Here is a 16,582-nt window from a genome sequence, read left to right as displayed (position 1 = left end):
ACATGTCTCAATCATACCTCCCCCCCTTCCCCTATTCACAAGGCTTTGCAACTTACATTCTCTCAATCTGTCTTCATACTCCACATTCCAAAGACCACTGACCACTTTTGTGAATCTTCTCTGGACCCTTTCCAACATATTCTCATCGCCATGAAAACCTAGCGACCAAATCTGTGCACAACAATTCATATGAGGCCTGATCAAGGCCTTATAAAATGGCATCATAATTTCATCTGAATTTCATGTCCTTGTCCACCATCACTTCTAGATCTCTCATCTCCTCTGCCTCCTTTAAATTACCTTTAGTCTTCCCACCAAGTGTATAATTTGCATACTGTCATTGCTTACTGAATTTCAAAACTTTACACTTTGAACAGTGAACTGATAGTTCCACTTACCTGCCCATTCATTCAATCTATTCAAATCCTTCTGTAAGGCCATAACGCCCACTTGACTCTATTACTCTCACCAATTTTGCATTATCTGCAAACAGCTGCACATCACCAGTTAAACCCATCCCAATATCATTAATATACAAATTGGACAACAGCAGTCCCAAAACTGACCCCTCTGGCACACTAGTGGTGTGCCAGAGGGGCCACCTTTCTCTTTCATGATACTGCATCCCCCATATGCAACTTTCTGATACTTATCTGAAAGCCAGTCACTGATCCAACTCAGAAGTCTGTTATCCAATCCCATCCATTTAAATTTATTTGACAGCTTATTGCGTGGCAGTCAATCAAAAGCTTTTTCAAAATCCAAGTACACCAACGTATATACATCTCCCCTGTCCAAGGTATTTGTCACCTTGTTATAATACATGTTATGATCTCCCTTTAACAAACCCATGCTGACAACCACAAAGAATACTGCTGTTATCAATCCATTTCAGTATTCTAATTCTCGCTATGTGCGAATTAGAATTGGTCATTGTTTTGAAGGTCAGGTAAACAGTAGATTTTTTTTTTCCCTTTTTTCCTAAATGTAACTCCTATTCACAAGAGGATGCAAACATATAAGCCTTAGCCCATCCATTGTACATTACTACAGTGGATAGACTAAGATATTTAAATTTTTTTTTTTTTTTTATATTTCTTATTTAACAGAAATCTTGATGTTTGGAACACGGAACTTTTTTAAGCCACTTCTAGCCTCTAATCAGGGTCAGAAAAAATAGAAATATAAACAATCATACTGAAAATTCCTGGCAAGTAAGTTGGCATATATTTTCTCTGCATCCTAAAGAATAGAATGCATGCCCGGAATTTAACATCAGAAAGCTAGATGTAAAGTAACGCTAAAAAGACTCTGAAGAAAAAAAATTTACAAAAGTAAATATCACAAATGTGATAAACTGTTTCAGGAGCTTTTGAAAATACCAAACAGAGGAAAGATTACTGTAAAAGGAAATCAGAGATGACATAAAAACTGACATGGAGATAAGGATATTCTAGATATCTATCAGACCTCCATGGAGTCATAATACTAGTTGTCCGTGTGGTTAGCCTAGTGGCTTCGCAACATATGACTGGGGAAGGAGTATCCCAGGTTCGATTCCCGTTGAAGACGCGAGGAATTTGAGGATCTTCCTCAGCCATAGCCAAGTTAGCCAGTCTTGGGCAGTAGGGTTTTTTCCGCCAGTTTAGCTGACATTTTTCATCCCACAAGCAGGCAAACCAGCCCGTGAACACGCACGGATCTACAGCCATAAATACTTAACCTTGAGGGGGCTCAACTCGCCCCAATAAGGATGGGGGAGAAAAAGGGAGGAAACTCCATACGAATAAATAAATAATACTAGTTGTGGGAGGTCACCTTAGAAAACAGTTTATCTTACTAAAACTCATCCATTGTTTGCCCTATGACCATCCTTTCAAGCAATGAGGTACATGCTCCTACCACTCTCCATGAAAAAACTTATCCTTTTACTGACTATTCCTTTAAAAAATTATTTAATGAGATAAGCAGCAACTGAAGAGTGATAAGAATTATTCAAGAAAAATGCATATCCACGAGAAACCTGAAATGTGTGGAAGGATAACTATAAGAAAGGAATATTTTGCACAGTGGTTCCTGCAAGTTTGATACAGTGAGAATCAACTTTTACATAAAAGATTTGCAGGTAAATTGCATAATTCCAAAAGAAGAATCTGAAATCTAAATTCCAAAATTTAAGTAGAGTTCTCATGGTAACTATCTATAAAAAAAGAAATCAAATGAGAAAATTCCAGAAGAATTCCTATTACCATATGGTTCTTCCACATAACATTTATGCAAGCATACTTCGAAAAAAGGCTTGCTGAAGAGAATCTCAAGGACAAAATGTAGAAGTAGGCTAAATAGAGGTTGTCAGGATTAGACTTTTATTTTAAGATAAGAACAACTGAGAAATCATGTGAATATAACAAGGATCTGTACTCGAATTTTTTTATTTGAAAAAGCATTTGATAAGATGCTAAGAGAAAAGCACTTCAATTATATGGCATAAATGATAGTATACAAGCTATATACAATATTATTATGTGTGATTTATTGCTGTTTCCTCTACAAAGTGTAGAAGCTTACAATATGTACCTTTTTCCTACCCTTGTTCCTATGTTCAGTGCTCATTTTGTGTCCCTAATTTTTTATTGGTCTATGCAGTAGTTGTCTTTATGTGTAAATAACTTCTATGCCCTTTGAGCAAGATATCTGGCAAAAAACACAGGAAACTAAGAGAGAAAAGAAGAATGTGAATAAAGAACAAGATTCTGCAGTGATGATAATGGCTGATACAACTCACAGAGCACTGAATTGTCCACAATTAGTAATGAAATCTTAATGTCATGCAATTCAGAAAATGGGAATAATGCCGACTATATGGGTCGAGCATAAGAACCAGCAGAACATCCTGTGGTAAAACGAGAGAAGAGAAGAGAAAAATTTGTATGAAGATCTGAAGATAGAGGAAAAGCAACCAGCACCTTTTACTGGAAGTTGTGGGTAAGGTGGCTTGATATCTACAAGTCAACATGCATTCCACAATCTCAACAAGACTGGTGAGGCTACAGATCACTTGCCACTGAAGAATTTCTCATGAAAGTAAAGATAGCAGAAGGTTACACAACAAGAGGTTACATCAGAAGTTGAAAACTGCAAGTTACATTTCCATTGAAGATTTCTTGAAAAAGTAGCTTTCAGCCTCCTATGACTCTTCAACTTTAGCCAGATAAAGAAAATGTAATTAAGATGTTGTCATGTAATAATTGTGAAAATAAAAAACTACTCATTTGTTTTATATTTATTTAGTTATTTGTTATATATATATATATATATATTTATTTTATATATATGAATACCGAAAGAAGTGGATTGAACATATCGAAAGAATGGACAGTTCAAGACTATCTAAAAAAATACTCTGATACCACCCAGTTGTTGGACATAGAAGTTAGGGATGGGCAAGAAAAAGATGGGAAGAGACCAGAACAGGCCACTGGGCCTAAATACCTGAAAGGATGATTATAATGAGTTATTTGTTTTATATTTATTAGGTTATTTAGTTATTTATTATATTTAGTTATTTGTTTTATAGTTGATGAATATTTTATTTACTACCTTTATGTCTTAATATGTATGAAAAATAGGGACATTTTTGATTAAATTAATTCTGAAAGATTAGAATCTCACTCACTTGGGAACAGAACCTCTATAATCCCACATTATAAGCCTCTCGTTTTACACATTTTTGACATAAGCAGTGATTCTCAAGAACGAGACCCCCCCCCAATATAATGAGAGTTACCTGTACATTGTGTCTATAAAGTCCCAGTTTGAATTTTTAATATCTTCACTTCTACATAAGATAAAAACAATCTACAAAATGCAACAGAGGAAATTTATTGAAAATGTAAATAAATTTATTACCGATATTCAATTGTTCTAATTTATTTTCCATGTAACTCTACACTATAACGAATAGCATTAATTGAAATAAAGATCTGACTGTTCTCTTGTTGAAATCCATGTCAGTTGTTAGAAGAAAATTTGGCACTCATTAGAACAAGGAAGCATTGCACAAAAATTCAATTACTAAGTGGATGAAAAAAAATAGATATCAATTTCATTAACGATAAGTCATAAATTGTAAGAGGCTAAATGATGAAACTATGTTAGATGTTTTACAGGAACATATGTACTAGACATATGTTATAAACTTATACAATCCACAGATATAGAATTTATTAAAACTACAGTATATTTCATCCAATGTAACATGGGCAATATGAGATCAGTTAACTACATTCAAGAAAAGAATCACAAGATGTGATCACATAGCATGCACTTAATAGTTTGTGTCTCATGTTTTATTGAAGGGTCTAGATTTTGCCTTGCCTAGGATATTATGGTAAGCATGAAAAAAAAAAAAAAAAACTGTGTAGTTCAGTAGAAGTGGTGTTTGCACTCCATAGTGCTAGGCTGTCCAAAGGATGACTTAAATTTGATTCTAGTTGCTGACTAGAGAAATTTTTTTTTGCAAGCCTTTCTTTGACTGGTTCCCAAGTTAGTCGATCTCTGGCATGAACAAGTGGATATTTTCATTCAGGAAACTTTTTTTTTGTTCCTGTAACTGCAAGATAATCAATCATAGAACCCACCCTATTTCACACAGTAAGTGTTAGGATTAGGCATCACAAGATGGAGCCACTTGTCAGTCATCACTTCACTGGATGGCGTTTATAACTGTGATAGTCTTGGGCCAGTATCTCCCCCTCCCCCACAGTTTCCAAAAGTTACATACAACTAAAATAGCCTCTCCTGCTTCCTGTAGTGGAATAAAAGGTGCTAGTGGATCTATTATTTATTATTATTATAGGAAAAAAGGCATCCGAGTGTTACACACAAATGAAGCAAATAAAGTTTGAAATTGCCCACACCTTACACAAACCAAAACCTCCTCCTTTGAATATAATACCCTTTGCAGAACTACAAGCACTTTCCTCCTTATGCAACACACAAATACTCATCACAAAACATGATTAAGGTAATGGCCACTTATAATGGATATTATTATTAACTCTGTCTCCGCCACTCAATCCACCAACTACGGTGAACTACACCATCACCACCTATTGCCCACCACCACTAGTATTTTCACAGGCAATCACAAACATCCATGTCCACAGCCTTTTGGTTCGAGAGTGGATACGCTGACCACTCGGCCAACAGGCTGGCCAGGATACCACTGAGTACAATCGTAAACTTAATATCTTATTCAAGGATAGATCAATAGACAGTATGATCAGCAGAGATCCAACTCAGAGTCAAATAAAATAAATTACTGAACCATGTCCACTCATAGGATGCTAACAGGGATGAGTAACTGCAAATTCATCATGCTTATCCTCTATGTATTTATGGTCCTCGCAAGTCCATAAAGTTGGCTGTTCATTACTTCCTATGGTGGATTATATTGGCTCCCTCACTTATCATCTTACCAAACATCTTTCTAATTGTCTTCAAACCTTACTGGCCACACTAGCTCATATTAAAAACAGCACTGACTTCAAAGATAAAATTGATGTGTCTGGTGGATAATGAAATAATAGTTTCCTTTGATGTAGTTTCCCTATTCATTAACATACCACTTTTTCAAGAGACAGTTTCACAAGTAGATTTCCCTGAAGATATTAATTTGTTTAAATTCACCGTCAATGCAGGCTATTTTACATAGCAGAATAAGATGTACAAAAGGATTATGATGAGCAGTCCAGCTTTGGCTGATTTATTTTTCCTTGACCTTGTATCTGGCTTCAACCCGTGGATGATATCCCATGACCAAACTACAAAAGACAGAATTATTATAAATTCTGAATAAAATAAACTTCTTGTACTCCCATATCAAATTCACTAATGAATATGAATTGAAATAAGTCTGCTCTTTTTTGGATACCTTAATAATCTATATTTTATAAGCTTGGTGAAGAACAAGCTGGATTCAGGCCAAATAGAGGTTGTCAGGATCAGATCTTCACTTTATGACAAATAGTCGAGAAAGCATGGGAATATAACAGAAATCTGTATTTAAGTTTTGTCGATTTGGAAAAGGCATATGACAAGGTGCCAAGAGAGAAGCTATTAAATACGCTACGGTTTTATGGTGTCAATGGGGCATTATATCAAGCAATACTTAGTCTTTATTTGAGTTGTAAGTCAGCAGTTAGAATTGAAGGAAGTACAGGAAGATGGTTTAATGTGAAATCTGGTGTGAGACAAGGATGTACATTATCCCCTCTGTTATTCATTATCTGTATGGATCACATTATGAAGGAAAGTGGTATTAAACATGATATCAGAATTGGAGATGTTGATGTCAGCTCTTTGCTTTATGCGGATGATGTTATACTTCTAAATAAATCTGCTACAAGTCTGCAAGATTCTCTGACTAAATTGAATAGCTGTTGTAATAGATATGGTTTGAAGGTCAGCAATAAAAAAGACAAAGACAATGAAAATAGGCAGAATCATTAAAAATGTCTACTGTGTTGTGAATGGAGACCCTGTGGAACAAGTGAAACATTTCAGCTACTTAGGCACAATTTTTACTGAAGATGGTAAATTAAATATAGAAATAGACAACAGAATCAGCAAAGCTGGTATGGTAGGAAGTGAATTGAATAAATTCATATGGAATAAGAGAGAAATTAGTCGGAACACTAAATTAGCTGTATACAAGATGGTGTTCAAGCCAGTTTTAACTTATGGATCTGAGAGCTGGGTCAGAAGTAAAACCCTTGACCAAAGACTAGAGACCGCAGATACGAGAGTCCTGAGAAAGATTATAGGCATGAACAGATGGCATTAATGGCAATATCATATTAAAAACGAAGATATTAGGAAAGAACGTGACATTATCAACATCCAGGAATGCAATAGCAGGGCTAATCTCAGGTGGTATGGTCACTTAAACAGAATGGGCAAAGAAAGATTAGCAAAACAAGTGTTCTCTGCCAGGTTGGCAGCAAAACAATCCAGAGGAAGACCAAGATATAGGTGGATTGATACAGTACAAAGTGCCTTAGACGATAGTAATATAAGATCTGATAATGTTGGAGTCTTGACAAGTAACAGACTGATTTGGAGGAAAATTGTAGATAGGAAGTTAGTAATGATGTAATTTTTTTCATGTAGTACTATCATATCCTGTGCACCCCTCGAGGGTACATGGCAGGAATTTGATGATGATGATGATAATCCATACTCTTTCAATCAGTATTGAATTTTCTGTTTTTAGAAAACCTTCCTTTACTGGTGGATGCATCCATTCATCTTCTCACTGTTATCCGTCACAGAAGACAGGTATTATCAAAAGTCTTCTACACAGAGCTCATGCAGTCTGCTCTTCCGACTGCCTTCTTTTAGACAAATAAAATAAAAATCACTCTACAGATCAATGGTTATAAACTACCACACAGAAAACTATGAACAGTTATATCCCATCCAGACCAGAAAAGGACATGAAAAGAATTTCCATACCCTATTTTAAAGAAACATCTGAATAAATGAATTGAAGTGATAACTTCCTGTGTGGGAGTAATTATCCCTTTAGTCCTTCAGTCCCACTGTTCCCCTTGCTCTTTAAAAGTTTAAATTCAAACTGTTTATCATGTTTGAATTTAAACATGATAAACAGTACAAAAATTCCAGAGTTATTGAGTTAAAAAAAAAAAAAAAAAAAAAAAAGTCTTCTACTGAAAAGTCTAAAAATATCAAAAATGCTCCAGAAAATTGCGAAATACATACACGCATACATCTCAGAATTCCATGCAATAAAAAAAACTTTCAAATTGACCTTACAACAACACAGATCTTAATTGTAATATCAATTATGTGCACCACCACTTACAGACATCCAAACCTGATGTGCTATTCATCACTGAACCACAGTTGGCATCCTCTGCAACAACAGCTCACCTTTCAGGCACAAACTTTGTTTGCTTACACTTGGATAAAGGGTTAAACTAAATTTATTATATCACCTTAACTTTCTTCATTACATTTTCCATGATGCCTTTCATAAGAAGGGTGGGACATCTGCATTTGTCAGGTCTGATATTCCATTATCCCACAGCAAAGGTTATTGGAACTAGAATCCCCTTTATATGATCTGTTTTTGGTTCAAGATTTCCTCACCTGATTCTTTGGCTTTCATCACCAACCTTCTTTCATAATTACATAACGATCAGTATTCATTTAAAAAAAATAAAAAATTATAGACAACTAATCCATTACAGTACTAAATTCAGTTTAATATAAACCAAAATAATCACCCAAAGAAGACACACTTTATAAAGAAAATTAAAAACTTAATACTTGGCAAAGATGATTTAGACATTTTAGTCTTTTCACAAATGTCCCAATCAGTGACAATTCTTTTCTTACAGAACAAATTTCTCCCCCAACAGTATGCTCTCTTTACCCACTTACTATGTTCTGGTTACTTTCTGTGGCAAAATAATTTTTACCTTCTGGGTCTGGCTCCCACTGATTAGACCTCAATAAAGGTTGAAACTTCTGGGTAGTACACTTTCCCATAATGCAGAGCATTATACACACTGGAAAGGATGTTTCCAGTGTGTATAATGTGTATATATATACACACACACACACACACACACACACACACACACACACACACACACACACACACACACACACACACACACACACACACACACACAGGCATGTATATAATTGCCTATATACATGCCACTATATACAAGCAGCCTAGTCTGAAGATATTTCACATGCAAACTTTGTTCACTTACACTTGAAGAACGGGTTATACAAGAATACAATTTCTTGGAAAGTTTAATTTAATTACATTCACTGATGTTGAAAACCACAATCGCATTATCATTGCCCACTCTATTGATGACTATGTTTTTGTCTTTTGACAGACTCCTGAGAGCACCAAATTGGCTAGAAGAGAGAGATTACTTATGGGAGACAATGCTTGCATAAGGATGTTGGCAATGTTAGGCTTAATGTTGTTAGCTATATCTGAAGCAAAGTTGATATTCATATGATCTAATGACTGTACTGGTTCTATATGCTTCAGTAAAGCTGTTGCTTGGACTAAAGACACTGACAACTGCTTCATTTAACCTTTATGAAAAAAGATTGATGACAAAATCTCTTACTCTCCTCAGTGTCTATACCCTTTCTTACATTAAAAATTCTAAACATTTTAAGTATCCATTGAAAATTTAATGGTAAATAATTTTGATCAGCTATAGTGTTACTCTTTATTAATATCTTCTGAATGACAGCTCATCACTTTTAACCCCTGATACCACAGATCTCTATTCTTCTGCCATCCATGCAGATTACTTCTCTTGGAAGAACAAAATATATGGATAATAATCCTACAATAGATTCTCCCCCTCTCACCTTCCCTGGATAATTTTTATATGGTGAGTTTTGGAAAAGCATGCCAATGACACAGCCCCACTTCAGCCTTCTGTCTGGCTAAGATATATCTATGATGTGTTCTCAATTTGGTCTCATCATTCGTTCTCAATAACTGAACATCTAAGAATCCATTTTAGTGTAGCAAAAGAGATTAACAATAGTCTAGCTATTCTCTTAGACACCTTAATAACAAGACTTCCAAATATATAGAGAAAAACCTATTCACACAGGCAGATATTCACAAACTTTCATACCCTCCCCTTTTCCCTGTAATATGCTATTATTAAAACCAACTAACTAGAGCCATCAATTTCAATGAGGCATTCCTCACAGTTGAATTTAACTGTATATGTCACTGTCTTACCAAAAATCTTAAAAAAATACAATCTCAGCACTACCCTCAAACATACCACTTGCAACTGGCTGCCTTATCTATTCTTCTAAAGCCCAATTTCTCCCTTCTCCTCTCAGTTTCTCTTGGTTGTGTATGTGTGTGTGTATACACACACACACACACACACACTCACACACACACACACACACACATATATATATATATATAGAGAGAGAGAGAGAGAGAGTTTCCTTGTTCTTTCAAGTTCACTTGCTATGGGCAGACTGGAAGATCAGCTACCATCCACTTACTGTGTTTTATCACAGTGTTCAAATGCGAGAGACTTTAAAAAAAAAAAAATTACAGCTGGCCTTGAAAAAAACTAACCTAATTTAGATAAATATATTGTGTTAAATTCTACAAAGAACAGGAGCAATGTGTGATTTTTAGGCATCTTGAGTTACTACCTGGGCTTTCTACTTGTGCCCATAGAGGGTGCTCTTCTTAGCTAGGATTCTAGTCACTTATCCACTTTATTTTGTGTTGTTTGTGCACTTATAATTTATATTGTATTTTCTCTCTGTGTCAGAGATAAAATATTGAAAGCATTAAACTATTGTTTAATGTTGTTTAATTCAATTCTTGTGCTGTTTTCAGTCCATTAAATGTCTAACATGACATTTAATTGATTTCATTTCATGATAAAAAAAAAAATCTGTAAAATTTAAAATTTGCTGGAAAATCAAAGGCCTTCCTCTTTTGATAAGAGGAAAAGAATGCCACAAAGTTTCTAAATCTGAGTTATGATTACTTACTGGAGGTAGCATTTCTTTTCTGATTTCCTTAAATACTGGCTGCCTTGGCACCTAAATACATAAAATTATTCAGAATATTTTTATTATAAAATTTACTATTCATATATTCAATATCTTTACAACATAATTTAAAGCTGATATTTATAAGATCAGTAAATCAGAAACACTAATTTTTGATAACAAAATCAAAACTACTATTTTTGCAAAATTAGTACTTATATATAATAGAAAAAACTTAAATGACTATAAGTTTAGAAATGACAATAGAACTATTATTATATGTACAACTAGTTTTGTCATCTTAGAAGACTTCATCAGAGCATAACATGAAAAGAGAAATGAAAAAAATATACATTACAAGAGAAAACAGCTATAATTGAATTGCGAACGGATTGCTGACATTGGAAGGCATTCTGGATACCATAGTATTGTTGGGTATGCTCATGGAGGCATGATCTCATGTACACCAAAGTTGGAGAGCTGAGTAAAAATCAGAGAGTTTATAGCTTGGTTCTGTATTAAGGTAGACTGGATTGAGGATCATTTCTGTCAATTAAATAATTCTTCTCTCAAGCTCATCATAGCATCTAAAAACATTTTGTGATTTGTTCTAGATCACTAGAGAGTAACAGAATCTTCATAATCAGTTAGCAGAAAGAATGTTATTAAATAGTATGGTGGTTGTATCTATGTATATAGATATCTATCTATCCATCTCTCACCTGTGGTAGTCTTCATATAGAAGAGGAGTATTTCAATCTCGTCCATGCAGAGTCAAATAATCATTCATTCTGCAATTACCTCTTTATCACTACGAAAGCGGTAATATACAGTTTCTCTCAAACATACAAGACCACACAGCACAGCAACTTCACAGAGAGAGGCAGCTGACCAACTCCTTGCAGCCTTCAAACAAAAGGTGAGAAGTCCGATTCTACACAAGCATCACCACAACAGGCAAAACAACACCTTAGATCTTTTCCCACTATGACTGGAATCCACAGACTCAATTCCTGGCTGATGAGCAGGGTGACTGCATCACAGTCCACTTTCCAGCAGAGAAGTGACATCCCCCCCCCAAAGAAAGATTTTTTGTGCTTAACAACAGTGAAATTATTAATCAGCTGTCACCCTCGTAAACTGTTATGTTCTTCCACATACATGTCAGATTTTATGTTCTTATACAGTATCATGTCAAAATAACTGTTAATGGCTTTAATTTTAAAAAAAATGTAATTCACCTTATTATTATTATTATACGACACCTCCAGGGAGTCCAACAACTCATCGAGGGAGAGCACCTGCTCTACAGCTCTGTCTCCACCACTCATCCACAACTGACCGCAACTACACCAACACCATCTACTGATTATAACTGATATTTCGATGTAGCATACCTCAACAAGAGTATGAGCATGTAACCTCTCTGCCTGACTGCAGAGAACCAAAAACTGGTTAATCCTGTACATAAGATTATGTTTACAATTAAAAAAAAAAAATATATATATATATATATATATATATATATATATATATATGTATACTCACTTATTTTTTAGCATAATGTCATTTTAGTTAAAGTATGAAATAATTTTATTTCATACTTTACACAGGTAATTTATAAAATACCTAGGTATCCTATAGAATAAGCTATAGTTCTAGATAAAGTATATAAAAATAAATATTGACTTAACAAATGCAATGATGTGCTATATTTCTACAATAAAGAACATGATTTTCACTTTCAAAAATTTATAAGTAAGGCTTCAGTTTTATAAACGTGCATGTTTATATATTGATCTATGTAGCAGCTGTGTTTTGCCATTGGATCTTGTGGTTAATGTTTTCAATTCTATGATGTGTAATGTAATGTGAGGTTTGATAACATCGATGTGGTCTTATATCAAAAGCATCTCTGAACGTGTGTCAAAAATTATGAAAAAATATCAACTCATTGCTACCTATAAACTCATTGACCAAATTCATAACTTACTACCTTCTCCAAAAGACAAACTCTCACCAATGATGCAACTTGGCATATATGAAGCACCATGTTTGTGCAACTTGTCTTACTATGGATAAACAAGATGATCTATAAATAAATGCATCTCTGAAGATCAAGATCACATTCATCTTATCAAACCTCACAAATCTAGAATTGCACAACATGGAATTAAAAACATTAACCACAGGATCCAATTGCAAAACGCTAATTTGTACATAGATCCATATATACACACATAAATTATATAAAGAAAGGCTGAAGCCTTACTTCATAGACCTAATCTTAATCTTAATTCATAGACCTAATCTTAACCGGAGCGACTGTCTCACTATTCCAAAATTTGAGAAATTGCCCTCAATGTTATTAAATAAATTTATCTGTTATATTTTAATTTAATTAGTTTTAATTTCAGCCTGTCAGACTTAATCCATGAACATGCAACTATATACGTACCAATTTAAGCATGTGTGCTACTGTTTTTGGAACTCGATTCCTATTGTTGTTTGATCATTGTACTGATGTCTTATAAGACATAAGATGAAATATCTACATAATAAAAAAAGCAAGATTTTCTGTGATTCATGTCCAAGATTTTAAATGCCCTGTTACTTTAGGAGTACCAATGTGTGTGTGAAACTGAACTTTTTCTCTTCTTGTCAACTACAAAGTTGAAGTTTCAATGGATATTTCCATTTTTATTTTCTTTTATGGACAATTTAGATGATAATAAAAGAGGAATAATGAACTAAGACTGTATGTAAGATTACTCAAGTTATTATTATGGGAATTTTCATAGAGAATGAAATATCATTATGGGAGGCACACACCAAACATTCACTAAATTCTTATCATACCTTTCCTTAAACTCATTTCCTGTCAGAGCACTAACAACTACCTCTGACAATTATTCCAGTTATTCACCACTCTTCAAGCAAAAAATCTAGTCCTCATATCTTCATCCAACTCAATCCTCATACAATTCCAGGGATGACCCCTAGTTCTCTCCCTACTCATCATGTACCGATTTTTTTATTATTTTTTTTTTGTATCAATCTTATAGAATCCCTTATAAGTTTCTATCATATCCCAACCTTTTCCACCTTATCCCTCTAGCCTTATAAAGAAGGATAATAACCTCACTATCTCTACCAGTCAATGTGTTTCTCAAAATGTAAGTAATCCTTAGTTATTTTACTCTTTCTGCAAAATGCCCTCTGAACTTCAACTCTGTGTATCATCATCCCCAAATTATTATTATTATGGGCAACTCCAAAGGGTCCTTAGACTCACCGAAGGAGGCCCTAAACATCATATCAAGAACATCCAACATTTATGCAGTATCTATCATACTTTTGCTTTGAACTCATTCAGTCATGGCACCCACAACAGATTCTGGAAACCTATTCCACTCATTCACTACTCTCCAAGCAAAAAACCCAGTTCTAACACCCTTGCTAACTACACTCTTACTCAGTTTCCATGGATGGCTCCTAGTTCTCCTACCAGACCTGTTCTGAAAAAATTTCCTCTGAATTAACCTTGTAAAAACCCATTGGTAATTTGTATGTCTCAATCATATCATCCCTTTTCTACCTATCAACCAGTGTCTGTAAACCACATCAATCTTCAACCTGTTCTCATAAGGTTCATTCCATAGACCTACTACCATCTTAGTCAGTTGTCTCTGAATCCTCTCCACCTCATCACAAAGAAACCCTAGTACCAAATCTGAATGCAGCAGTCAAGATGGGGTCTTTTCAAGGCTCAATAAAGAGGAACAAAGACCAGCTTGTCTCCTCATCAAAGTATTCTTCAGTAACCAAGTAATCTGATGAGCTGCTTTAGCCACTTTAGCTATGTGTCCCCTAAATTTTAACACCTTATCCTCTAAACACTCCCAAGTCTCCAGCTTCATCAATTTCCTGGAGTACAGTTTCATCAATGTGGTATACAGCTAGTAATCTTTTCACCCCAAAATGCAAAACCTTACACTTTGCCAGATTAAAATTGCATCCATTCTCCTTTTCCCAGTCTGCCAATCTATCCAAATCATCCTGCAAAATTTTGAAATCATCAGTATTAACTATTGCTCTAACCAACTATGCATCATCAGCAAATAATGAAACAGCTCCTCTCAGATCACTATATTGTTAATGAACACATTAAACACTAGCAGTCTAAGAACAGAACCCTGTGGCATGCCACTAGTCACAGGCTTTCTTTTGGACTCTGCTCTTGAATAAACTACTCTCTGATATCTCTCCATCAACCACCCTCCTATCCATCCCATGTACTGTAGTTTACTGATTAAAAATCCATGTACTATCCTATCAAAAGCATTTGCAAAGTCCAGAAGTATCACTGTAAACCCATTACCTTTATCCAACTCAGCTGTATTATAAAATGTGAGCAAGTTATTGAGGCATAACCTACTCTTCACAAAACCATGTTGTTCCCTATACAGTATCCCATTTCCATCTATTCATTCCTGTATTTTGCTCTTGACCAACTTCTCCAATACCTCTTGATATGCTGATCAGTCGGTAATTTGCTACATCAGTTGGAGCCTCCTTTATGCACTAGAACTATTTCCCCCTTCTTTCCATCCCCTTGGGACTAACCCAGAGCTGAGACTTAAATTAAACAATATGGTCAAGGGCACTGACAATTCCCTTGCCACTTCATGTAAAACTTGAGCTGGTATACCATCCAATCCCACAGCTGTATTCAAGTTATGGTTCTGTAACATACTATGCACCTCCATTTCATTTACCTCAGTTCCAATATAAGCCTTTGGCTCTCTCGTTCCTGCAATATCACCACTATGGTGATCAGTGCCGTAACGAGGGCGTGGCAAAAGGGGCAACTAGGTTTGGGGCGCAAATCGTAAAAATATGTAAAAAATAAAAATAAATAAATAAATATAAAAGTCCGCTATTTTATATTGTATTTTTAAATTTCGGCAATACGCCACTTTAGACAAACAAATTCTGCAACACACTGCAACTCATTTTGATGGGGTTAATAGTAACTATTTAACATATTGCATTTAGTAAAATTTAACTTGTTACATTTAACTTTTTGTCATTTTTGGGTTGGGGGGGGGGGGGCGCAAGTTAGACTTGCCACAGATGCGCTTCGTGCCCTCGTTACTGTACTGATGATGATATCCTCTTGCAAAGTGTTCACTTAGTAATTCTACTATTCGCCTGCTTCACTTACCTCCCTAACACTGGCATTCATTAAAATCATTCTGCCATATATAAATCTTTAGCCATATCAATTCCTGCAATTCAGTATTATCAATATAATAAACAGCGTGTAATATTTTCATCCAGAAGTGCATAACTCAATATTTTGCCACATTAAAGCAAACACCCTTATCCTATGTCCTGAGCATCATATCTTTAATTGCTTAAGTCATAAAATAAACCTTTACAGACACTGCAATTAATTTAAATCAACCTGCAAACAGTACTGAACAAAAATGCTTAAAAGATCAATTTATATCTGATAACATTTTAAACAATTAATTCTTAATAACTTTATTTAATTTTTCTCTTACTCTAGAAAACGCTGTTCTACTAAAGTAAAGAGTACGACTGCAAAAAAAATTATGTAGCAAACATCTCTCGGAAAACATCTCTACAAACCACGCTTCGAAAATTACTTCAATGAAACTCAGGTCACACGCCACCTGCTGCTACGAATATAAAATTTATAAAACATTTTTTTTAAAAAGAACACATATTAGTATTTACTTAATCAAAACTAATACTATCAAAGCTTTCTTTAATTTATGAATGGTATTTCAATGGCATTTCTATTATCTCCATTATTAGTAATTTATACTAGTAATGGAGATAATAGGAAACTGACTGAAGTAAAAGTAGCCGAATATTGAATAAACATTTCGACGGATTTATTTATTTAGCGTATGGCAAAAAAAGTTTTCTTATTTTGTGGTCCTGA

General features: G+C 34.7%; 1 protein-coding gene across 1 annotated transcript in view; it reads right to left on the bottom strand.

The window, feature by feature from the left end:
• GatC (glutamyl-tRNA(Gln) amidotransferase subunit C, mitochondrial) overlaps positions 1-16,266 on the bottom strand; it is a 69,022-nt gene extending 52,756 nt beyond the window's left edge. The window contains exons 1-2 of the mRNA XM_090412290.1: positions 16,176-16,266; positions 10,606-10,656 (exon numbers count right to left, since the gene is read on the bottom strand). Of these exons, the coding sequence (XP_090268416.1) occupies positions 10,606-10,656; positions 16,176-16,253 (129 nt within the window). The 5' untranslated portion in view covers positions 16,254-16,266. The remainder of the gene's footprint in view (positions 1-10,605; positions 10,657-16,175) is intronic.
• Between the last annotated feature and the right edge of the window lie 316 nt (positions 16,267-16,582).

The sequence above is a fragment of the Typopeltis vanoorti genome, chromosome 22, assembly GCF_054136105.1.
Source record: "Typopeltis vanoorti isolate ZY-2024b chromosome 22, IOZ_Tvanoo_1.0, whole genome shotgun sequence".
In the NCBI taxonomy this organism is placed as follows: Eukaryota; Metazoa; Arthropoda; class Arachnida; order Uropygi; family Thelyphonidae; genus Typopeltis; species Typopeltis vanoorti.
Note: the sequence above shows the minus strand (reverse complement) of the source record. Positions and strands in the feature narration are given on the sequence as shown.